The sequence below is a fragment of the Phalacrocorax aristotelis genome, chromosome Z (genome assembly GCF_949628215.1).
Source record: "Phalacrocorax aristotelis chromosome Z, bGulAri2.1, whole genome shotgun sequence".
NCBI lineage: Eukaryota > Metazoa > Chordata > Aves > Suliformes > Phalacrocoracidae > Phalacrocorax > Phalacrocorax aristotelis.
Genome location: NC_134311.1, coordinates 20,249,778 through 20,276,238, shown reverse-complemented (window position 1 = coordinate 20,276,238; position 26,461 = coordinate 20,249,778). Strand labels below are relative to the sequence as shown.

At 38.4% G+C, this 26,461-nt stretch overlaps 1 protein-coding gene across 4 annotated transcripts in view; it reads right to left on the bottom strand.

Annotated features, from left to right (window-relative positions):
* The window catches only part of EPB41L4A (erythrocyte membrane protein band 4.1 like 4A), a 139,512-nt gene that overhangs the window by 36,270 nt on the left and 76,781 nt on the right, over positions 1–26,461 (bottom strand). For all 4 annotated transcript variants that reach the window (XM_075079303.1, XM_075079302.1, XM_075079301.1 and 1 more), the window contains exons 7-12: positions 23,360–23,447; positions 21,154–21,242; positions 20,707–20,770; positions 10,581–10,672; positions 9,550–9,627; positions 5,389–5,501 (exon numbers count right to left, since the gene is read on the bottom strand). In XM_075079303.1, the coding sequence (XP_074935404.1) occupies positions 5,389–5,501; positions 9,550–9,627; positions 10,581–10,672; positions 20,707–20,770; positions 21,154–21,242; positions 23,360–23,447 (524 nt within the window). The remainder of the gene's footprint in view (positions 1–5,388; positions 5,502–9,549; positions 9,628–10,580; positions 10,673–20,706; positions 20,771–21,153; positions 21,243–23,359; positions 23,448–26,461) is intronic.

Here is a 26,461-nt window from a genome sequence, read left to right as displayed (position 1 = left end):
CCTTAGCATTCTGCAGACACCCAGTCATTTCTTGGTGTCAAGGGATGGCGGATTATGCAATGCAGAGTCAGTCCACCTGAGTGCAGAAAGTCTGTGGTGCCTTTGCAACTCCCTGAGCGCCCTGTAAAAAGGCCAGTGCTGCAGAGCCTACATGGGGCACCTTAGCTTTTGGAGCAGCCAGTACTAGTACTAGTACTAGTGAATTTTCACTGTTGAGTTCCCTGGTTACCACTCTATTTTAACAAGTACTTAGTTGAGGGAAAACCAAAGAAAAGACAGCATACCAGTGGTTATCACACAGAGGCAGAATCCACCCAGAAATACAAAACAGATTTCTACTGAGCCAAGACCTCATATTAGCCGTGTTTGACTCCACCACTGCCCACAATGAGGACCTTTGCTTTGCTTTTTTTAAAAAAAACTCTTGCTGTACAATTCTTTTGTACAAATAACTAGCTTAATCAGGTGCTTTCTGTCCACACTTACAGAAACTGTAGTAATTGTCTTTAAGTATGTTCCACCTCATGTATCTTTTACTAACTACAGTACTGTTCTACCAATGTACCCCTCTGTATGATACACCATCCCTAATATACAATAATAGACTCCAGAAAAACTGTCCAAACACTAACCCCATTGCCATAACTTATCTATACCACTGTTTCTTGCATGCCAATGGAATAGGCCTCTCAAAAATACCTTAGTCAGAAATCTTGAACATCTGACTTTTAGCAGGTTCTCCTGGTTGTTTACCTTTTGCCAGATAAGTTACTGTCAGCAATTATCGCACTGAACTTGTCCAATAAGGTCAATGCATACACTTTGATTCCCTTTTACAGCCATCTTGATGTGATTTGTGCATTCAATTTAAATAGGCAACTGCATTTTTAAAACTCAAATGTCCAAAACCTCAGAAGCCTGGCAAGCTAATTAGATTGTCATGCCTGTTTCTTATCAACTAAAGCCATTTCACTGACATTATCTGGAAGTAGTGTTTGTATTTATATCTATTAATGAGAGCAGAATAGAGTGTGATCAAAAGGAAAACATGCAGCAAGAGCTCACGCTTTGCACTGTGTGTTACTAAGAGCCTGTAAAAATGAATGGACTTCTGTATGTCTACACTAGCACAGCCTACTTTGTGATAATGTTTATTTTCCAAACTGGTTTCCAAACCTGTAGCCTCAAGGTTTTGTGCATCTCACACCACATGCATGAAATGCAGATATGGTCACATCCATCCTGTTACAAACCTATAACTTAAAATAAACTTTAAAGTGTAAAGCTCAAAGTAAATAAGTAAGTCAATAGATAAAATTACCCCAAGATTAATTTTCTAAAATTTAACTCTCAAACCCAATCTCACAACTTTCTGGGAAAAGATTTATGACTTTGAATGCACCAGACCAACAGTTCTAGCTACCATCACTGAGGAACTTAGTCAAGGCAGGGACTATGACTGCCTGTGACTGCTTAGGGACTATTATAATACAGACAGTACTGTAATTGCAATACCCATTCCCAATTCTCCACCTGGCCTTCAAATCAGAATGGCAGCACTTACTTCACACTACTTTATAAAACTACCCAGCGTGCAAGGCAGGGACAACTCAAGCCCTTCAGCTACCAAACAACAACGCCCAAGCCATGTGTCTTCCACTGCTCAGTGAACTCAGACCTCCAGCAACAGGTCTGGTTACATCAATGTTTGTCCAGAGAGGACGCTCCCAAGGAGCTTGTCGCGTGCAGCATTCAGCCAAGGATAATGAATGCTTTCACTCTACGCACTGTTGCGAAAGCCGAACATTATCGGTCTTGCCCTAGAAGGGTGAGACAGAATAATGAGAGATTTTGTTCCATGTTTGAGTTTATGATTTGCAACCATAACAAAATGCAACTGTAACTCTCTCTCAGCTGAAAGGAAACAGGGAGAATAAGCAAACAAAACAAGCTACGCATATCCCATACGTAAGACTTTACAGAACAAAAAACCCTTCTCCAACAGAACACCAACTTGAACGCCATCCAAACACGCACACACAAAAAATGCACTAACATAAAAACATTGATTGCATAGCCATTGAAGTTTCCTGGTCTGATTTTTTCCACTAACCCCAGAAGAACTCTGATACGAAACATATTAAGCAAGTGACAAAAGGGAGGATACTACATTTTAAACCACTGTAATCTGGATTCTATGAAAATGATCTGCCATGCTAAAGCCAAACTGTCTTCACTGTCTATCCTATCAGGGGAATCAATCAAGGGCAGTGGCTTTTATACACGAAAGCTAGTTTCTCTCTGTTCACAGTATCATCTCCTTCAATCCCTCTCTTAAAGCACACATATTTTTACTGAAAACATAAAAGTAAATATTCTCTATCATTTTCTTGGCACCTACTCCAACTCTTAACCCAGAGTTCATCTAGTGGCTGCAGTCCTAGTGACTTTAGCATACTTTAATAGACCAATGAGACAAAGAAACACTGTTAGTCGCCCAGTCTCCAAAAGATAGCTAAGCTCTACCTTCAGGTGACAGAAAAAAAAAATAGAACACACGCACTATGTAACCACAAATAACTCCAGAACATGTATACAAAAAGAAGGAACAAGGGAAAACATTCTAATGAGATGCCAGAGGTTAGAGGCTTTAAGACTTCATACATACCTCTACAATGGAGGCAATGCAGACTGCACATGCTACAGCCAGGCATTTGTAACTACTGGTTCATCTAATTGCCCCCCAAACGACTGTATCAACTGTTAAAAAAACCAAAATAAACCCAAAATGGCTAACTGAACTAGCTGCAGAAAGGAAGCTTTTCTTAAGAAAAGGGAAAAAAGTAAAGAAGCAGGTGAGGAAAGATGCTGAACTTGGAGAAGGTGGAAGGATGATACTGCTTAAGAACTGTTTCTAAGTTGCTACTGGGTTTGAGGAGAATAGATGGAACTCCGATTTTCATTCCAAAAAGCTAAATTAAAAGCCATGTCCAGCTGGATCCTAATTTAACTGGCATTTGGCAGAAAATGCCTTATGAAATATGTAATACATGCAAATTAAAATCACCCTGTTTAAAATGTTGAACAAGGTATGTTTAATCTTACTACACCATACTAGAAACATAAAACTGAGAACAAAGGACTCACCATCAATGCATAAACTCATTATGTAAAAGGAATACTTATTTTAAGAAGAAATGTACTATTCTTTCAAACATTTCAGTCAGGGAAAGCTTTAAGTAACTCCAAACGGTTTACACCACCAGGCTCATTTCTGAGATAAAAACTATTCTGTAAAAGTAAAATCTACACTGGATTAGTATTTTTAAACAACTGACACTTAAAAAAAAAAAATCAAACAGACTTGATTTATTGTGTGACATGGACTTTGCTATATCCAAGAACCAGTTTAAGTAAAAAGGGGTGGATTTACCCAAATGACATAGAACAGACTGTCACATGGTGTCTGACACATGAAGAAGCAGCTACTAGTCTGCCTTCAGCATCTGAAATCCCATTTAAATGGAGAAAGAGTACTAGATGTTTATCACTGTGAATACCCAAATCCAAAATGAAAAAATAAAGAGTAAAAAAATATGCTCATTTATCAGGAAAGATGGAATTTGAATGACATAGCTCTCTTCCTTTAGCCCATATTTTAAGTGGGAACTGAAACAAATTAATTTAAATTAACAATCATTTGAGGTAATACATCTACCCCAATGGAAAATGGCTGCACACTTGGAACACATGGGTAATCAATTAAGCAGCATCAAAAGCAAAAGAACTCAGGTGGGGGATACAGATTACATAAATACATATGAGTAAGATGGTAATAAAGCAGCCTTTTTATTTTAAAGTAAAACAAAGTGTTTAAATCCACCAAAAAAACCAAAGATGTATTGCCCAGAGAATTCTGCATCATATTACCTCAGCAGAACAGGCCATGGGAAGGTTTCACAATTTCCTCACAATTCCAGTCAAAGAGACCAAAAATTATCAACAAGCACAACATGCACACCCTTGCTGCAATATAGACTGACTTTCACTGCCTGCACTAAGGCAAACATTATTTTCAACTAAGGGCTGAGTTTCAGTTGCCTCTGAAGAGCCACACAGTTTCTGTGCAACTGAACTGGGGACTAATGAGGTGGGAAATGCTGTTCATCTTGAGCTACCACCCTAAGAACAGGACAACCCAGCTGAACAAAAGTCTAAGTCACTGCTAGGTTCAAGGGTAAACAACTTCTCGGCCTCTTAAGCACCCATTGGCAACTGCAGACACAACAAAAAGGTATCATAACCAGAAAGCAAACCAATCCTTCTCTTCTTACACTTAACTATATAAAATAAAATAAAACTTAAAAATCATCTGTTGTAAACTGCTTGTATTTTCCAAGTGCAGTACTTTTAAATACATTACACTTCAAGGCTGACTGCAGCTAAAAGGCAGAACACACCAGTTTTGTTTCTGAGTCAAAAGACGGCATCCAGAATAAACATGGGAGGTTTCCAGATGTACATACCTGCTCTCTTTTTAAAAATTGTGACTCTCAAAAGTTTTTAATGCTGTGCTAACCCGTGATAAAGAGAAATTTTGCTTACATTTTAAAGCCCAGACAAGTTTCTTCTCAAACTGCTAACACATACATATATACTTAACTCCATGCATGAGTTCCATTGAAATCTGTGTGACTGCTGTCATAGATGAAGCTAAGCATACACATGTAATCACATGTAGAACTGGAGCTTGACACTAGAAAAGCTTTCTGCCTCTATTACTAAATTTCAGGAAACATCCATTATTCTGGGCATGACTCCTGTGATCTGTACTTAATCCTATACATTTCCTCTAACACCTGTAAAAACTTCCAACCTCCCCTGACATCTTCAGCATGCAGAATAGATTTCCAGCTCACACATCTGAAGCATGTTAAAATTGCAGAGGTCATGGCACTAACTTCTGTTCCACTTAATATCAAAATAAAGGGATAGTGCCCTTAAACTGGTAAGAGTATATACAAGAGAGACACCTTGGGTCAAGCAGCTGGAACAATGGGATGCCAACCAAGACACACAGGTAGAGAGAGACAGAAATACTGAAACACCCCCCCCGCCAAGTTCTCACCGCCTGTTTTCAAACTTCCCTTTCATACATTACATTAGACCTACAAACATGGTGTTTTATCATGTTTGAGCCATACCATCTCTTTTACTTTTATCCACATAGCTGGAGTTTTTCGATCCAGTTAACTTAGGTATAAATACTGAATCTATTCTGAGAGATCCGTGAGGACACTGCAGCAACTCTGAGTTGCTTCTTGAAAATTAAATGAACAGAAGAACAAAGAAGACATCTCTCCACAGGCCCAGCAGAGAAGGACTTACCGGTCTGTTGTGTTCTTTTGGGGTAAGTCTTGCTGCGGCTTCTTTCAATGGACTGGTCAGGCCGTGGGAGCTGCACAGAAGGGTCTCTGGTCATTTGCAAAGATGTCCTGCCACTTGAAAACACAAGAAAATAATGGAAGAACACTTGTAAAAACTGATCAAAGAAACAGAGGATCTTCAGATTGAAAAAATCCATGGTGTTTGGGCAGCATCTTTTGTTAGCTATTCACCTCTCACCCCAGATCTGGTTCTCCTGCAGAGTAGCACTACACTGACTTTTGCTTTGAATCAGTCATTGGCAGAATCATCAACAGATTGTGCCAATCTCTTCTATATCGGGCATTTTCAGGAGGAGCTATGCAACTAAAGCAAAATAATAGTTTATTAGGAACAGGCTAAGATAGTGTGACCTTTTGTAACCTCAAATGTATTCTACTGTAAGAATTTCTTAAATAATTTGATTACTTCCACAATTCTTTCTGTAAGTTTTTATCTCAGGAAAACACATATTTAACATTGTTCAGTCCCAGTCAGTAAGCGCCTACTTCTCTGCCATGTGGAATAACAACCTAAAGGGCATGGAAAACTCCATGCAAAGCAAACTGTAATAAAGTACTCTCCCTAGCACAGGCCCAAATGATAGTAAATTGAGTAGAAGTCCTAATTCCCATTTACAGTGAGGCTCTTCATTGCACAATTTAAATAATTTATTAAGTTTAAATAAATTCTTTTACACTCATTTGAATGTTCCTCTCCATGTGACTAAGCAGAATAAAATGTTCATAACAAAAATGTAAAATAGGCCTCATATTCCTCCCCAAAACTCCGTGCTTGTTTCTGGAAACTTACTACACAAGAGAAGTAATTGGGTAGTATTCACTCTCAGTTGCTTAAACACCTGCAGTTTGACGACTTAGAAGTAAACAGGTATCATACTAGCAAGTGCCACGCAACTATACAGGCATTGCATATGCAGACTTTCTGAATTACGTGAACAGACTCCACCAGGATGATTGCATTTTTACCAATAGTACCACAGGGGTAGTCAGCACTGCAGAATTTTTATCTTCTCAAAATTTGTAAAAGAATTAAAGAACACAACCCCCCCAAATTCTAAAATTACAACACAGTAATGCTGTTTTCTGATATTCAGTTTAATGTTTCATTTGCTCCCACGTTAGCCAGAAAACACTTCTACTCAACTTTTAAGTTCAGCAACCATGCCAGTCTTGCAAATTCAGAAGCAGTTTTAACAAAACATCTGGGGATAAGACCTTTCCACTCATGCTAACACCTCCACATATTAGCCAAAGCATCTGATCTTAAGACAAGGAAATTGCTTTCCCAAAAACTGTCTGCCACGTGATGAGAAGTACCTACAAGATTTAAAAAAAAAAAAAAAGAAAAAGAAAAAAAAGCCAAAAGATATTATGCTCCCCTTACATTCACAGTCAAACAGTGGGATTATGGTTTCTGCTTTGAGGTAATCATGTATAGAGATACACAACACTGTCACTGCTTTTGGTGCTACGACCGGAACCAAAGGCAAAGAGGGAAGACAATCAAAGCTGATGGATATGCAGATTCTTGAAGCACACGAAAATGCTGTTACTGCTGCTCTGAATTCCAAGGTGAGAGTTAACACATGAAACACCAGTTGATTATCACTATTTATCATTAACATTGTATAATCAACTAGACATCACAACACACATTTACCAGAACATCTGCTCAGGTCAGGGGGAGCCCTCAAGAATCCCTGCAGCAAAACAGGGAGCAATTCATACTAGAAGGGAAATATATACTTTGAAGTGTTCTAGACAAAACTAACATGATAATCACAGCTGTCAGTAATGACCATCATCCCAACATCGCAATCCATATCACAGGTAACTCCTGAAACTCCTTAAAAAAGGAAGACAAACTTAATGCAGCACCAGCAGGAATAACTCAAATCTAGTAAACTGCTTCATGGTATTTTTTTTTAAATTGACAGAAAGGTCCTGGTAAGAAGAAAGCTTCCTTTGCCCCAACACCAGTACCCTGCTCCAATCTGCAGAAATGGCCCAGCAAAGGAAACTCATCCACAATACTCTGGCAAGAATCCCCTGAACTGCTATCCAGTTTCACAGATGGGGTTATATGAGTCAGGATCCAACAAGAAACCCTAAAGGCAGTATAATCATTCCCCTATTATCTACAGCAAAATGAAGCTGAATCATGCCAGATAATATGATAACCCAAATAATCTGGATTATTATGAAATACTTCGAAGAACATGGGACAGAAACACACCAGTGATCCTGGCTGGAGACAGTCGAGATTCAGTCACATGAGCTCAGGCTCAGCACTGGCATAGTCATCTCTCCATCAGTAATGCCTCCCTTACAAGCAAGATCTTACATCCAAAGGTAACAGACAGTTGACTATGAATTCTGATTGACTGATGACAAGTGTAATAGAGATACTATTACATGCTGCTACTAGTATCTGTCACCGATACTAACTCCAATGCAGGAGCTGCTACAGAATTTGGGGGTTATGGTTTTCTTGTTTTTAGAGAAGTCTTCCTAAGAGGCAGTGACGAAGAACTGCCTAACTAACAACTGTCAGCCTTACCCATTATGATCCATGTATTTCTTGTGTGATGGTGGAAATATAGACAGGAAGGGCAGACAGAGAGACAAGCAAAAAAAAAAACCTGAACAAACCTGGTATATTTGCAGGCCATGGAAAAAAACCTATAAAATTTGCCATTATAGGAAATACGTAGTTTTTAGTAGAAACTGTATATTTATATAGATGTATATATTATAGATATATATATTCTATATCTAGATCTAATATATAGATTTCTATATATAAAATACATATAGATCTATCTATATATAGATCTGGAATTATATCTATATTCTAGATATAGAATATAACCATATAGTTATAGCTATATAGAAATAAAGAATTACATAAAGAATTTACTAAATACAGTGGCTTTTCACCCAGCAGCTTCAGAATAGCTACAAAAGATTAAAAACTATTTTTATCCCCACTTGACCAAGAGGGAAAATGAAATTGGAAAAGGAAAGGGGCCTGGTTTTCAGATGTGGTTTTGATTTGCAGTTTTCCCCTCTCCCTTTCGGGTTCACTGAATATGCAACTCTAAAGCAATTGTAAATTCAGACAATTAATTATTTAGCCTAAAATTTTTCAGTCAACATGACAGAATTGGATTTAAAACAGTGGTCGCCAATTGCCAAATCAAGTGCCTTACTCACTCAACAAAGACCCTGTCATTTAAACAGACTTAAAAATACAATGTCCTAACAAAACTTAGGAAAAATATTGGGTTTCTGACATCTTACAATTTTAACTACATCTATATTCTGTTAGTCCTTTGTGGCACAGCAGCTAGAGGATCTTAAGCCCACTGTCACGGCCACATCTTCCTCTGTATCACAGTACTAACCGCCCCTTATGTCACACTGCCTACTTCATTAACTGAAGGTAAAATTGAGACTAAGTGCACCGTATACACCTTTAGCCTGAAGTTTACTGCACCTCTCAAGGCTTGCAGCCTTGAATGCTTATCCAATTTTGCCAGCTATTCCAATTAGAAAAGATACCCCCATCTCCATTCAGATCTGCCCTCATTTTTATTTTTAAATCGATAGCACTGCACCAGCAGTACTGCTACAGGATTAGCTCAATTGCAGCTGTGAAGAAGGCCACCACAGTTACAGACTTTATACACTTCTCTGCACCAGCCCTTTGCTAATTCCCTGAAGAAAGGCAGCAGCCAACATGCCTCCTCGTTTTGATATTCCCCAGTTGTCAGGAAAAACCCTTTAAGACATAAACATAATTTCAGGACTTATAAGGAGATTTTGCCTTAAGGCATTGCCAAGGCTGCTCTGACTTTCACTATGGGCTATGGCAGGCCCTAGACAACTCTGGGGATCTGGAGAATGAGAAATAACCCACATTTGTCCCAAAACAGCCAAACTCCCGAAGAGCGTCTGTTAAAATGGCCCTGATTCATGCTTTGTCAGCAGTACTGCTCTGACACATAGTCTGGGTGGGGTGTTTCTTTCATTGGAAAAAAGGAGAAAAGAAAGAATGAAGAAGGAATAAACTGAAGTTTAAACAATGAAATAAATTCACCTGCACCGATGTTTATGACCTATGGATCCAAACTTGCTGAATTTTCTTGACAGAGAGTTTGACTCATTCTCTGGCACTCTATGTAGTTTGAAAAATAAAACAACAAAGTTACATACATACGTATCAATTACAATTGCCTTCCCAAGAAAAGAGAAATACAAACTTTAGGCTAAAAAAAAAAAAATTACTGCCAGTTCCTCTTCACCCCTGACTCCAGGCAGACTCTTATGGGCTTGAGAGCTCCACAAAGCCACATGCTTATGCTCTCCCCATTTATACCTAAAGATACATCTATCTTTTGTCTCTCTTTATTTCAGAGTCTACTGTAAACTGCTGGCAACAGAAGCCTTTCGCTTAATGTTTCACAGGAGCCAGCAAAAACATGCCACAGTAATGACACTGCAGGAGGGATTCTGAGCTTACTCATTTACACCAATGCTAAAGCCAGCCCCAAGCATCCCATTGACCAGCTCCTAGCTAGACACCCTTGCAAATTTCTGTTAGTGTTTTCGCAACAGTAAAAGAAAGTGTTTTGAGATGTGTAATATGGGAAACAGTTTATACACTTCAATAAGTAAGCAAAATGTTACACAAATTTAGTAAGTCTTTCTATCAAAAAATGAAATTTCTGTGCATTGTAGAAAATAGTAATGTCTGAAATCCAAAGGCCTCACTCAAGCCAATGGTGCTTTAAATCGGAAAACCTGATTTAAGCTGAAAATCAGCTTAAATCCTGCCATATACATTTGTGGATACTTCTGTTAAAGCCTACTTTATGCAACCTGACGTACTGTTTCAAAAAGAATTCTAAGACAAAAAAACCCACCAAACTACTGAATTTTAAAATTACTGTTTCACGTATTGTAAGAAAAGGAAAGGCATCAGCTTCTAAGAGCATTCTATAACCAAGAGCAAAAATGTGTTTCCAGGCAGCAAGCCTGTGTTACGCCACTCTATAGGTATAACAAGGTTCTTATTCAATATAATCTCCCTCCTTTTGGTAATGAAACCACAACTTCTGCATCACTCACCTGAAAAAGGTATGATGTTCTACACAGCATTTCCAGAGATGTTTGCATGTCATCTTGTTACGTGCTTCAAAAAAGAAGGAAGTTTCATTGCACTGGAAACAAAACAAAACAAAATCAATACTGTTATGAGGGATTCTGCCAGTGAAGTGGATCTTCATTTACTGAACACAAGAACTGACCATCTCATATCAATGCACATAAGAAAACACATCACTATGAAGAAAAGCAGGTTCTATAATTCTGTAGAATTTGTCATTTAGAAGACGTTTTCTTTTTGGTTTCTCATTCCCTGAAATAATTATTTAAAGAATTCCTTAGAGAAAAACAGAAGAGAAAGGAGATTATTGAAACACTTCTGGTCCTTCATTCTTGTTTGTAGATATCAGTTTTTTCCTAATTAAAAACCACAAAAGTTTTTTTAGATAGTACGTTTCTGATGTTTTCTGAAATTGCACCTCAGATGTCAAGCAAAAATATATTCCCATGGCTCTGTTTAACAGTATTAAAAAAAAAATCAAGAACAAGTGAAAGAAACTCTAAATTTGTGATAAACTAATATGAAGCAACAACACAGAGAAAATGTGCAAAACATACATGTAGAGAACAACCAAGTTAAAACTGCAAATAAAAAAGGTTTTTTAAAAATTGGCTAACTTCAAAATAATTCAAAATACTAGGAAAAAGGACTAAGGTAAAAGCCATAAAATCCGCCTTAAAATCTCTTAAGGAGGACAACAAAAAAAGAATATTCAAAGCTGAAAACCTAATCACTGGAAATAGGCAGTCAGTACAGTAGACAGCAGAAGAAGGCAGGGAGAGATGAAAGAGCAGTCAGGCATACACAAACTATAAAATACTTCCAACAGACAAGAAGCAGCAACAGACACATCACACTGCTTGTTTCCAACAAGCTAAACATTCAAGTGTGTTCACATAAAACACACTTCCATGTATCTGTCACTCAGTAAACCTAGGTGCTCAGTTTTGTACGTGCTTTTTGCACGAAGAATGAGTAGTCCCACTGACTTCAGGGTGAATCCTCAGCGTGGTACAATACCATCTGTAACAAAACTGGGCCCTAAAACCACTTTCCCAATATTTCAGTTACAAAGTGGGTATCATTCATACCACTTTCAGCAGCTGATCTCAGGAAATGGATGCCCTTGCAATAGTTACACTTCTGCAGTGCCATGCATACATAGGTAAAGAGTTCTGGCAAGTTTCTGTCACTTTTCATTTAATGAGGTATGGTGACCTGCAAGCACCTTGCGAACTGGGAACTAATTCAGTATGTTCTCTAGGACTCAAAATTTCACCTCTAACAAAAACCAATTATATCTCTACTAATGGCTGTCAGGCAGCCTCACAAAATCACAAATTACCTGCTCAAAGAGCCTTCCACCTTGAAACAAACAGTAAAAGTGACAGAACTTTGCATCTGTGGTTAGAGTAATCAAGTTTTCATTCCCTGACCAAAAAAAAAAAAAAAAAAAAAAAAAAAGACACACACACACAAAAAAAGCTGCAACCAAATTGGAGGCATATACATGGGTTTATTTTCTCCCATGGATTATTTTACTTTGTTTAATGGCTGGCTGGAACAGTCCCATGGAATATCCAAGGAATTAAAATCATCATCTAGTCTTCTCTCAATAGTACATCTTCCCCTCTAGGGCATCACAACAAGAAAGAACAGTACAGTAAGACAGCCACAGAGAATACTGAAAACTAGGATTTATCTGAGATGGCTATGCATAGCATAAAATTATGGTCAATATTCGAGATGATTACATAGACTAGTCCCATAAATATATTCCTACAGTTCCTTAAAATACAATTTCAGGCTTGCAAGGGATCTTCATCTTTCTGCAGGATCCACAAGGGGATTAACTTGGAGCAAAGGTAAGTATAATTTATAAAAAGTATAACCAGAAACTTTAAGAACTGGAGCTCTTCTAAAACAGGGGGGAAAAAAAAACCTAAGTAATTGGGGAAAAAAAAGTTTCCTGAAGAATCTTGAAGATTGTCAAGGAGAAAAATCTATTTATACTAGAATTTTCAACAATATTGCTCTTGTTCCAATGGCAGCCAGAAAAGAGTCTACCCACTCAAAGATCGTACTGCATTTTTACATTTTCAAAGTTTTAAAGAAGACATGTCAAGGGGTACTTTTTATTTACTTATTTTACACATAACAGAAACATAACTTCAGATTTTGTTATTTAATTTACATTAGAATTTCTAGATCAGACTGTCATCTGATGTGACTTCATATAAACTCACACAACTATAGTCACCAGTGTACTTTTAAAGATTAATATCAGATCAGGCCTGTGGTATTGCAAACTTTATGCAATACGATGAGTCAGTTTAACTTCTGTTAGGAAAGAACCCAATGACTCATTTTTAATATGCAGGATCTTGCTCCTGCACTCTGCAGCACTTAAACTTATTCAATTACATAATCTCAGAGAAGAGAGTTTGTGGGCTGGGGGAAGGGAGGGGCAGAGAGGTGCCAGGGATGGTTTTGTTTTTTTTTTTTAGAGAGACGTGTTAAAATAAGGTATTTCTGCCATATCTTATTATTAGACGAGTTTGAATGCCACTGGAATTCAGGGAAAGGTCCCCATGATGGAAAAGGTTCTACTTGTCCATTTTTTCTTCTTTTTTAAGTTAAAGTTTTACAATTTTCTCATATACAAAACAAACTGCACGTAACACATGAAAATCAGTGACTATAAGAGGGACAGTATAGTTACATTGCCATGATTCAAAGATCTGACCACCAAACATTACTGATTCCATCACTTGAAGGCATTATTTTCTAAGGTGGGAGAAAACTTGTCTCAGCTGGTAAGAAACAAATTTTGATCATTAACTATGTGCTGAAACATCTAATCTTAGTACACAGTAATCAAAGGCACTCAGGAAAAAACAGCATAGCCCTATAGATCCAATTTATGAACAAGATATGGAATTCAGATCTGGAAAATTAAACAACTGCCTAAAAATCAGGGGATGGACCAACAAGCTTTCTGACAACACACTGAGGGTTACTTATTTGAATCTGAAGGAAAAGCACGTGTCTGGATACTACTGCCTCAGAATGGATCCTCATAAAAGTCAAATAGCACAGTTAAATTTTACTAAAAAGAGAGAAAGAAAGCCTAAAATATTAATCTCCAAGGTCTTTCACCAACACAGAGGAGACAATTCATAATTCTTTTACCATTTTTCACCTTTTCTGTGAAGGATTCAGTACTTACTGCAACTATGTCATAAGACACTGCATACTATGACACTGCATATAGTACATCTAGGTTTAGAACTTCCATTTACAGCTTTTTAAGATTTGCAAGAGTACTGTGATTACCCTCACAATTTATAAATGCATCTATAAAAATTAAGCAGTACTGAAGGCAGTAGTATCTTCCAGGTTTAATCTTTCTTCCCTAAGGGAATAAATTGATTTGTAAAAGGTAAAGCAAGGATGGCCCTACCTGTTAACAGCATGAACTTTTGTTTCCAATACAAGGAAACAGTTTTAGCATCTTGAATAATTGTAATTCCTTACAGGTAGTGAAAGTTAGCTGGATTTTTTTCTTATTATTCTGATATATCTGAACCAAAAGAAACAAGGACCTACTGTACTTTTATTAATGATTTGTAGGAAATGACAACTAGAAACTCATTCAGTGTTGTTTGGTGCTTCACAAGCTGCTCCCTGCTACTCATCCTGTTGCTTTTGGAGAGCCCAGTGTACTAAAGGTGAGGCATCATAAACCATGATGGCTCACTGCTCCCAGAGCAGTCCTGGCTGTCTGCATGCTCCAAAGATCTCCCCTCTCTTTTGAATCAGCTTTGGTGTTTGTCTGTTCTTTCAGGACGCCGGTTGTGCTCATTAAACAAGCAGAAAAACACTTATTTCTGTACAGTGATTTTTGATCACATCTGTGACTTGCACCAGCATGGGAGGGGGCAGGACCACATGGCCAGAGGCTGCAAAAGGACAAGCATACCCTTTGCAGCAGTATCTAGTTGTTGAGCGCTTTGACTACCTTCTCCTAATCCTGAAAAAGGCAGGACATTAGAAAACGGTGAGGACAAACATGAAACATTCCTCTCCTTTTGAATGCTTTAAAAGCTTGTCCTGCAGTCTCCAAAACATGCTAAAGCTCATACTGCCATAGCCTCACCACCATTTTTAACCATGGGAGGTGAGATAGACTGGAACAGGGGATGTAGATAGCTTGAGTATAATACGAGTTTATGAACAGATGGGCACTCAAACACGTAGCCACAGCTCATATCTGTTTTGTGCTGCCACTCAAATCAGCCAGAAGACTGATCTGGCAGGGCCTTCAAGACCTCCACTAAACAGCTGGTAATTAGTAGTGTTCCACCATAACCTTCCCACACACACTTAACTGAAAGACTGAAAGCGTGTTATTAATGCCTTCAAATGAGACAAGTCAGAGGCATCATTGCTCTACCTAACTACAAAATGCCTCTGGAACTGCTAGAGCTGACACACTATTTCAGGAGTGCCCACACTGCCCTTTGCAAACAGCTCCCAGCTTGCTCTGCCACGCCAGTGTGATTACGCGGCTTTTGAGGTCAGAGCTGCTTTGCACCCAGCTAGCTCAGTGCCCAGGCAGGGCAAGCTCAAGTCCACCTGGAAGAGAAGACACACACTTAAAATGGCAGTGCTTCCTGCTGGGGGCCAGAAGATCCCTTGTTTGTGAAGTCCACGGATTACTCCAAAGATAAGAGGGCCTCTGTCAGTAGACTTTACCTGTTCTGAGGAGCACTGCACCCATCCACAGATCAAAAATACTTTGAAAACCTATGATTCAGAGCAGGCTTTTGCTGCTATAATTTATGAGAGACATATATTGGTTCCCACCAATCCAGGCTCAGAAAATAAAGAAAAAAAACCCAAACCCAAAACCACAGTGGAAAGCCTGCCAGCACCCACACTACTCTTCATAGTCACACTGAATATTAATATAGCATAAGAAGGAATCTTGTCTCATTACAGAGCACACTGCATGTACATGCAATACACGTGCATGTACATGTAACAGAATTATTAACACTAGCTCTGAAGCTACTGCTTCCCAACATTATTCTTTGCCAGGTCAGGCACATACCAGGACACTATCAATTGTTAACTCCAATAGGAAATATTCTGTCTTTATATATTTACATAATACATACCAATCATAGCTTATGTAAGAGACAATGTATTATTACTGGTTACACAAGGTCAATCTTTAAGAACATTATACAAGTCAGGAATTAAAATTAATGCTGTGCCAGTTTGCACAAAGCATGTCAAGATTGAAACAAACATATCTCAGACTTGTATATACCAATTTAAAAAAAAGAATTAAAGAGGAACTTACAGAAAAAAGAAGCTGTCAGTAACACCTTAGTGGTAATGAGCTTTAAGTTTATGCAGGAATTTTAATCCTAGTTCTCCCTCAAAAGCATTAACTACTGAAGATTTTGCTATCAAGCCTTGAACCAATCTTACAATCCTTCCATGATGGCTCAAAAAGTGGTTAAGAAAAGGCAAGAGAACCCCAAACCAACCAAAATAAGCCAAAACTGTTCTATATGATTCCACTACCACTCTGGCTTAAGTGGGTGCAAATGCAAATGATACAAGTCATTTGTAATTGTTAAACCATAACAAAGATCAGAATGCTATTTTTGTCTGGAATTGAAATCTAAGATAAATTGGACTGTAGAATGGGATGGACATCTCTTCAAACTCTGTTCAATCTTACCAAGAAACTGTGAGAGGAATAAATCAAATTAGAAGTTCCTGCCTAGAACTTGTAACTCAAGATGGAAACAGCATGTGACAGGGAAAGAAGGGGTATAGCTGAACCACCTTAGTAATGCAATTACTTTTCAGACTTCTGACACTTACAAAAAGCAGACTTAAAAAATTAAGCATATTTCCAGGTTTTTCTGAGACTATTCAGAAGAACACAAAAATCTTGTGTTTAAACAAGTTTCAGCCATGAGAATGGGGAGCATTATGTGCTTTGGAATTGCCCTGAAGTTCCTCTAGCATGCATCAGTGATTGATATTGCTCCTGAGAACAGTCTTTACCAACTTCTCCTTATGAATTCAGCTAAGCTGGACCTCTTCATCTGACTAAGCAAGACTGCAGAGGAAGGCATGTCTTGAAAATGTGTAAATCATTTTTAATTGCACAGTTTGGGGGCTTGATCTGACTTGAAAGAACCCAAATTTCAAAATGCCTTGAAACAAAAATTTCAGGCTCTCAAAAGACCTTTCTCTTACAAGAAAAACTAATGAAAGCAAGTGTTTTGCACATTCAACAGTTTCTGGTTTGGTGAAAGAGAAACATGAAAAGTAACAAACAGAAGCTTCGCATAAACTGTGTGAAGGAGTGAAATCAAGCACTTGCATGTTCAGACAGTGCAACCAAAGTAAAAGGCACTGTTACAGACAACAGTACGGGGTTGTGGGGAACTGCACAGAAGTACTTGGTACCTACAGGCAAAAAAGCTCCACATCTCTCACTCTTGCATATTATTACATTTACGTTCACAGCCTACACAATCTATCAAAGCATGTTTTGCTCTATTTTGTTTCATGTCCTTAATTGAGAAAGAAATCTAGGAAGCAAGCCATATTCCTCACACGGGGAAAGCACAGAAGGTGTGCTGTGCACCCCTCCAACTACCCACTTCCACATCATGCACTCATTGTGATTAGGCTCCCTTTTGCTGCACTGGGGTGTCTCTGTGTTCGCCTTTGGTAGTCACCTGTATTGCTGGATCAGTTCCAGCACGGTTGCTCTACAGACATCTATTCTACCAAGAATTGTGCACAAGCATCAGATGGATCTCTCTGTTTCCTTAAAGGAAACCACATGAAAATACATTTTTCTCGTCTTCAAAAATTCTTTGTGATTGTCGTGTTTGGGGAATCCTTCTGTGCAGTCCTCACAGGGGGAGGGTTCTTTATTTCATGCTGATACTCAGTGGTTTCATGGAAAGCCTAACATGTTTCTAGCTCAGAATTCACAGCATGGGTCCACTCAGGGGACAATGCAGTACTGATTCAATGATTAACACCACTGAAAAAGAGTTTCTGTCAGCTGGTCCAGGTCATTAGCCTCATGTCAGGGTAAGTCACAGACAGCCAAGTATTAAGGGCAGTATTTTATTTATGAAGGGGCAATAGCAATAGCCTTAGGGAGAAAACATATAATACAAGAAAAGTAGTGAAAGATAAAACCAAAATACTGATGGTCATGCTTGCAGACAACAGCAACAGTATGCAGGAAAAATATGAAGAAGTTAAATATACAGGAAAAGTTCTAATGGAAGAGATATGAAGAAGTACAAGACATAATGAAACTACTACAAAACAGGAAAGGTGAAGCACCTTTATTGTAAGACAGTAAGCATAAATACCTTTTGCTCATGAACCATCAAGTTTATAAGATGTGAAATAATGTAAACAACAAACTCAACAGCCATAAATATGGCTGACACAGACACCCCAGACTGTATTTTTCAGGCAGCCTAGGGACATGGACTGGTACATTTAGACTGCCATATCTGCATCTGTCAAGGAGATCAGGATGTCCACTTCCACCCCTTTAGTGGGAAGTACACATTCAAATTCTTTCAGTAGATTTGAAAAAAATCTCGGACAAATTTATTGAAAGGGAGAGCAAAGAAGTTACCACAATTAACCCCATGCAGGGGAAGAGCAACACTTCATTGGTACTAAAAGCACCAACAGCTTCCTCACAGGTACCCCTGTGAAAGATGCTCATCAGTGTGAATAAAGGTAGCTAGTGTGTGGAAACACAAGCCAAAATCCAGCCTGCAAACAGTTTTCACTACAATATGGAAAACATGATTCACACAAAGCTCTGAACATACTCAGAAATAACCTGCTCTTTTTACTACATGATGTTAACTCCTTTGCTATAAGCCATAAAGCTCTGCCTAAGCCACAGGAAAGTCTCCATTATTTCTCCACTTCCTGAATATTTTCTGGCATTCTCTCCACTGAACTGGAAACACATAACATGTTCCAGGCTTGGTATACCACATCTGAGACAAAGATAGTATTAACTCCCCAGGCCGCAAAGTGATACCCCAGGAGGCAGGGTGAAGTGAAAATGGCACATTTATTCTCCCATCATATACTGCAAATTCATGTCCCCCATGGAAGGATGAAGTGATAGCATTTATTCCAAAAAATGGAAAAGTAAGATAAATTTGTGAATTAAGTTTTCAGGGACTGTATTGGAACATACAGTCATACAAATACACTAATGAGCTTTTCCTCCTCTGGGCGCAGAACAGCATAAATTGTTATGATGGCTTTAATCCAGAGACTAAGGCTACTGTTTACTTATTCCAATACATAATTTTGTTCAAAGTAACACCACCAGAGTGTTTAAAAAAAAAAAAGGGAGAGGAAGACTTTTCTGGGCCATTTTGGCCTTTCCTGATCTTGTTAGGATATGAAGCACTGTAGAAACACTTCAAGTGAGTATTAGTTGCAAAGGAGATTTAATGACTGTACACGCCCTTGTACTTAACTGTTCTCTTGAACAATTTCCTAAAAGTACCTGTCAAGACTTGAAAATACCAAGTGCTGTCAAAGTGTTGACATCGTGTTGTGTTACGATCACAGTAGGAAGCATTCACCAACCATCAACATTCACAGTCTCTACTTAAGCACATTTTCCAAAGCTTCCAGGTTTTCTGCTCAACACGTTAAACCTTTGCAATTCCACATAGCTCAGACAAAAACCATACCTATGTGGCATCAAACAGAAACTACAGCATCACTTCAATACAGTTCACTCTAAGTCAAATTCAGACTTGTTTATACATGAACAGGCACTCACCCTGCACATGAAACATTGAGAAAAGTTTTCCCAACGTTCCCCCAGCCTTCAAACAACTCTCTGATTTCAACAAACACACCACCAGAAATAAAATTCCTGTAGATCACCACCCCAAATGGAAACAAAACACTTGGGAGTAACAAAAGCAAAACTTGCACATACATTTGCAGAGACACAAGAAATGCTGTCCATGACAGAGCCAAGACAACCAGACAGGAGTACACTTATATTTCCTATAATGTACCAAACATACCAAATGGCCTCACGGAAAAATCATGGATAAGAGTAACAACCATTACATAAATGAATGAAGATATGTAGATAATCAGAAAAGGGGAATACTACCAGCAGATTAGTACTTCTTCAAAAATATAAATTTTCAGTCCTGACATTCCAAAGAGACCTACAAAGTATTTTCAAAAAATATCTCAGCAAACTGAGGTAAAAAAAATCACAGACTATTTGTTTTATTACACTTCATAATTTTCCCTACATTCACAACACTCTCCTCCTCCCCTCTCCACCCTACATGCTTCATAGGTGACAAATATTTTTCTCTTTTTTCCACTGACTCTATCTTAAAACATCTTCTCTTGTTATCAACCTGGTATCCTTGCTCCACTGGAACCAACGTTGTTTTCCCTCAAATGGTCTAACAGCACAATGAAGTTAAACTCTGACAAGTGGGTTTTGAGTTATACTATGTGGCTGTTTCTGTTTCCAAGCTACAAAATTACTTGCGCTTCACAACTTTGTGTGTTTTCTTCCATCCACATTTTGGTTAATACTAGCTTTCCACGTAGATTTAGCCTACTTTAAAACCATTATATAACACCATAAACAAAGTATTGCAGAAGCAGCCTACTCTCTTTTACAGAGCATGATAAAAAATGATAAAGGTTTGTTGTAAAATTCCTACTTCGGTACTGTTCTGCTGAAGTTCTCTCCCCTTGCCTGCAAAATGTCAACAGAAGTCCTTTCTTCTTCCTCTTTCTTTAATAAAACTGCAAGCACCATCAGGAACATACTATGCTTGAGGATAAGGTAATTTTCTTGCAGTAACTATCAATAAACTTAATTTCACTTTGATGGTTCTTGTAGTATATTTCAACAAAACAAATTAGACTTTGATGGAAACCAAAAATTTCCCACTTCATTACACCCAAGATTACTTCTTTTTCTTTCAGGCTTAAATAAAAACTTACATCTTTTCCCAGGACTCTAAGTTCAAACTGTGTTTCCTTGAAGTGAACTTTTGTAATTCTAGGCCTGTAATATTGGAAAAAAAGACAGAACTTGATGAGACTTTAGTTTCATGCATAATAAGATATAAAGTTGTATATATTTACATACAAAGACAAAAAGGAATTTCAACTATATTTCTTTTCAGGTATGCACCAGGTATCAACAGAAAATTTAGCAGTATTTAAACATTTTAGCATGACTACAGTAAAGCTGGACTATTTATTTTTTTCAATACTTGGGTTACCAAAGAATTAAAAATCTGTATAATTCAGACAAAGATTAGGAATTCCAACTATACTTTTTTTTTATTGATACAATTATCCTTTCCAATAGATATCACAAATCATACATTTCCATACAACATGCTTATTGATTTAGCACAGACTACACATTTAAATTATACATACCAGAAATATTTTCCTACTTGTTTTTTATTCTTGTAGACAACAACTCCTATGGGTGTTAATCCTAAAAAATATTCAGATTTGTTTTCACCCTAGAAAATAAATATATATGTCATTCATACAGTGGCAAGTCATACCACTGGAGCAGTGAGGTCTACTGAGGAAGTCAGCCTGATGCCTCGCTTAAACATACTGTTTCACACTCCGTGCAACTGGGAAAACAGGATTTCATCTACCGACAAAACCTCCGGTACAATAACTTGTAGGCATAGAGGCAAAGAAGCAGAAAGATTAGCAGTGAGGGAAAGAATGGGTGATTCCATATGCCATGGTGAAAAAAGAAAAATAACTTTTTTTTTTTAAGGTATTACTTTTGACTGTTTGATAAATCACCAAAACTTACAAACTAAATTCTTTATTTAGACATGAATGCAACACCCATCTGAATTTCCAGCTGAAGGTAAATAGTGATTTTCTGACCTATTCTACTATAACATCACCTCACAGCTGCCTTCTCCCTCCTAAAATAGTATCATCTGCGTACTGCTACCAAGCGAAGTAGCTCCTTTGAGAGATTCAGAGCATTTTTTTTGTTCAGAACGGGTAGCAACATGGAAGGAACAGCTGCATTCATCATCTCCTCCAAAGGAAACCATTCCTGAGGTCAATATCCAAATCGTAAACCACGTCAGGAGAGACCAGGGTGAAAACCCTGGTGGTGAGTGGCATATGGCCCTCGCCTCCCCAATTTACCAAAATCAGATGCGCCCTACACTTGAAAGAGAGCAAGCTTTAGTGCATGAGATTAAAGGAAAGTCAGTTGCAAAAACTTGTTCATCTACCTACTTGAGGCAACACGGAAAAGCCTTGCAAGCTCTAAACGCACAGTGCAAAACCACAAAGCAATATCAACTGAGATGGACTGACTGTAGAAAGTGTCCTTCTGTGTGACTACTGATATGAGAAGGCTCAAGCACACCTCCACGAGCTCTGCCTGTCCTCCTCAGTGAACTAACTGCTAAAGGCATCTTTACTTTTAATACAACCAAGCAAGGAAAAGAACTACATCTCTTCATGTGTGCAGCTTCAGTCTCAAATAAGGGCTTCTCTTGCTGTTGAAGTATAAATAGAAACTACGATATTTGTGGGTTAGATTTGGGTATATTACAATTCACCCCTCATTACCCAGGCAGGGATCTCATTGCACAGTAAGAGCAAGCTAAGAGAAAAAAATTTCCAGGCTCTGCTAATTTAATATGATTTTGTTGGATCATGTTGAATCTTGTTCCAACTCCCCCAGCTTTCTATGGGTGGGAGGAGCACAGAGCATGGGATATGAATACAGTTAAGCCACAGGATGCATTAAAAAATATTTCATATTGCGGGTCACACAATTTTCAGCAGGAAATACATACTTGATTATCTTGATTTCTTTATTTTCTTCCAAGAAATTTTGCAAACTACTGACATCTAACTCAGTGAACTATCTACATTACAACTCCCTGTTTGAACTTCTGATTTTCTTTCATTCAAAAAAACCTGCCACAAGTGCAATTATTCAAACAAGATAGAATGATGTTTCCACCAGGAGCACATAGCCTCCAGGTGATAACTTGGATCCAATCCCAACATACATGTTGTTTTACCAAAGAAATGGAGGGTTTTGCTGAGGCAATACAGACAACTTGCAATGCTGCATGATACAGCAGAGGAAAAGCTGGAAATGTACTCTGGATCTTTTGCAAAACCTTCACAAAGAACATTAAAAAAAGCCAGACATGCTCTGCTACCCCACCCTAACTTTTGCAATGGTATTGAAAAGGTTTCAGGACATACTTGCTGTTATTTACACAAGAACAATGTACAAATTCTTGTGTCAAAGATGGAAATTATAAGCGTCTCTCATCTCTCCTAACACTTGCACTAATCACTTCTTATTTATCTGATTTTTTTTTTTCCAGAGTATAACCGATTGTCTTTTATGGGTGTAATACAATCACAGCCTTTCATCTGAAAACCATCAGGCTTCTGTATATATGAATGACTGAATCCCCTCAGTCTGTAAATATGTCTCCCTTTGCATTTCTTAAGTGCAGTGTTTCCTTTCAAGTTATTCTGTGGCAACTAAACTATAAATACTCTCCGCCACATTAGTACAGGGAAATGTTTTTCATTGTTACCATTTTTAAAATATTTAAACAATACTTACATAAACAGGATGGAGATCCACTCCATACATTTCCAGGGATTTGGCCACCCCTAAGTAGTTCACTTCTGCCTCAGCAGGAACTTGACCCCTATAAACAAAATTCTGTGTAAAAACTTTGCACTTCTACTCAACATATTGAAATAGATCATATTAATAAATATAGTTTGCTGGACAGGTATGCAACTTTTCCTACTATCTGTTTAGACTGGCACTATCCTTTCAGTACTGCACTTATGCACACTCCAAGTGAGTCTGGACAGTAGGCACAAACTTGTCCTAAGCTCTTTGCTGTAAGATCCTGCCACAGATATATGCTACCATATATACAATGTATGCCTACTACAGTGGGTAATCTTTTCCCTGCTGTCACAAACACACTTCAGACATTCCATTTTTAGGCTTGAATGAGCGAAATAACTTTTTTTCCAATACATGATTATTAATAAAGCAGGAATGGAATAATTGACTGAGGTACTATTTCCACATAGCACAGCTGAAGCCACCAGGATTTCTGGAAGCAGTTCATGACTTCAGATAAAATATTTCTTTCTTCATAAAATCTTGCCTACAGGATATCACATCAACTGGCAATACCCAAGTCTGCTACTGTGAAAACAAAGTTTGGAGTCTTTCTCAAAAGATTACCAGTTTCAAATATCCATCTTGCCTTCCTATCTGCAAATATCAATTCATCAGTTAACTACCATCATTTGCGTGTTGGTAGGAAACAATAGGGGAAATCTAGTGGGGAAAAAGACTCCTGGCTACTGAGAACATAATTTACATCACTGATGAAGGACTGATTTTCAAAAAGAACAAAATGACTAAATAAATTCAAAGCCTTCAACAGACTGATCCTCAGAATTTAATTTGTTCTTCCCTTCGTAAGTGCCATTGATACAAGAGCAAGACACCCTGTTGCAAGCCTGAAATAACTGAAGCTGCATTTTCATCTTCGCTCCTTTTTAATAGTTCTGTGATACTGGACTGTTGTTGGGAAAGTACAATACATCTTGTAAAACCATCAGCTCAAAAAGATGCATCTCCTGCTTCACCCTGTGATTGTTCTCTTGGGGAAATACTGCACCACATTTGTTACCTTTCAAATTCAAGGTGTGAGGCAGAGCTCAACATTTTGACTCAAGACCTGGAAAAGTCCTGCAATATGCACATTCTTACTTCTTGTCTCCCTATTCTCTCCATCCTAGCAGGTACTTTCTAGGTTTTGCCAACTTTGCGTTATGCCTGATGAGGTAAAAAACACATCCAATGTGAAAGATGTGAAACAGCAGCGCTAGCATGAATGCAATAGTATAGGTATTTAAAATGCCTTCTTTGCATCTGAGAGATGGGCTGAAGCAGCCCATCTTATCCCTGTAGCAGGACTGATCCTGTTTCAGGTGTTAGCCCTTCTTTCCAAGGCCTCCTGGAAGAGAAGAAAACCTGAAGCTTGCAAGAGAAATCCCTTTCTTCAAGAGCTGAATTTCTCAGTAGATCTGCGATTCATCTTTGTATTCAGAATATGCAGAACACTGGATATTCAGCATGTCAGTATTAGCACATCTGACGTCTTTTACCCACTTCTGCTACAAAAATTTACTCCACAGCTTGTTTTTTTTAAATCTTGTTGCTAGCTCTCAGAAACGTAAGCAAAATGTTCACTGGAGCAGTACTGTCTTACTGAGTTCCCAGGCAGACTAAATATCAGTCCTGAGGAAAGTGGTTTACCCCACGACTGAACAAGTGCTAGAATCCAACAACTGAAATACCACTGTTAGCGCTTCCTTACTGACCATACTTAGAAAACGGCTGATGTGCTTACCCCACTATTCTCACCTAGCTCTGAAAGTACCAAAACGCTCAAGTGTCAAATAAGTGTGCGCATGTCTGTAAATATTTTCACAGTGATACATAATTTATAAGAAAGTGTATTTGCAAAAATACTAAAGGAAATAAAGATGTGTGCTGGAGCTTCTGAAGGAAGCAAATGGAAGCCAGAGGAAGAAGTCCTTGCAAATGTAGATGGAGAAGACAGAAGATGAAGGGGAGAAGGGAATGTCAGGGACTGAAACAATTCTCACCGTTACAATGGCTAAGTGTTTCATTTTTACCATGTATGAAAATACAAACTCTCCTTGGCATCATACAACCTGACAATACACCACAAAACTATAAGAGTCTTGCAGTTGCTAATGGCAGAGCAGGCAATGTAACAGCTCACACGCACCACTCATTTAGATGGACAAAGAGCACCTGAGTGCCACCAATGGCCCTAAGAAATATTGAAAGCGACTCTCAAAGCTAACTGTCATCCCACTGACAGCGTATAATATCGATTTAAAATACACCAACAGCTGACTTGCCAAACATCAGTTAGTCCCAGATCTGCTGCAGTCTGGAATAGGCAATGTCAGAGGGCCAGTACAAGCTCTCCTATTTGCACTGAGGGATCATATCCCTCCTCCAGCACCATGAGTGTCTGCTTCCTCACATGCAAGCCCTGAAGCCACTGCTTGCTCCTCCAGATGTGCATGACAACATAAGGTCATGTCAGCCTGCTATCTGACCTTGGTATTGTCATGCTGGTTTATAGATGGGACAACAATCACAATAGGTAGGCTGCAGAGACTTGATGCAGTCAGAACCTCCCCGCATCTCTGACTTCCTTCAACTTACCTGATTTAGAAGCTTACTCAAAAAACTGAGTCCTGAATGAATCCCTGAATAGTTACTGTGCTGTGTAAAACAGTGAAAAATAACATGCAACCAAAACCAGTTTATCTGGACATAACTAGCACAAGCAAGGCACCTGCAGTGTTGCAGCTGTCTTGCAAAAACCCTCATGCTTCCATACTGGGACCCGGAAAGGATAAAGAAGTTCTTCCAAACCATATCACAAACCTGTCCCTAAAATGTCTCTGGTAAGTGAGATAATTTGGGATATGTCTTCAGCCATTCTAGGTTCAAACTTCTTAACTAGAGGGACTGCTGTCACCTCTGCAGAAGTGAATGTTGGCAGTGCTGATGATGACAGTCAGGCTGAACTAGCAATGGGTGCACCTTAGTTTCACTCTTTTCTGATGCTGCTAAATCCTTGACACC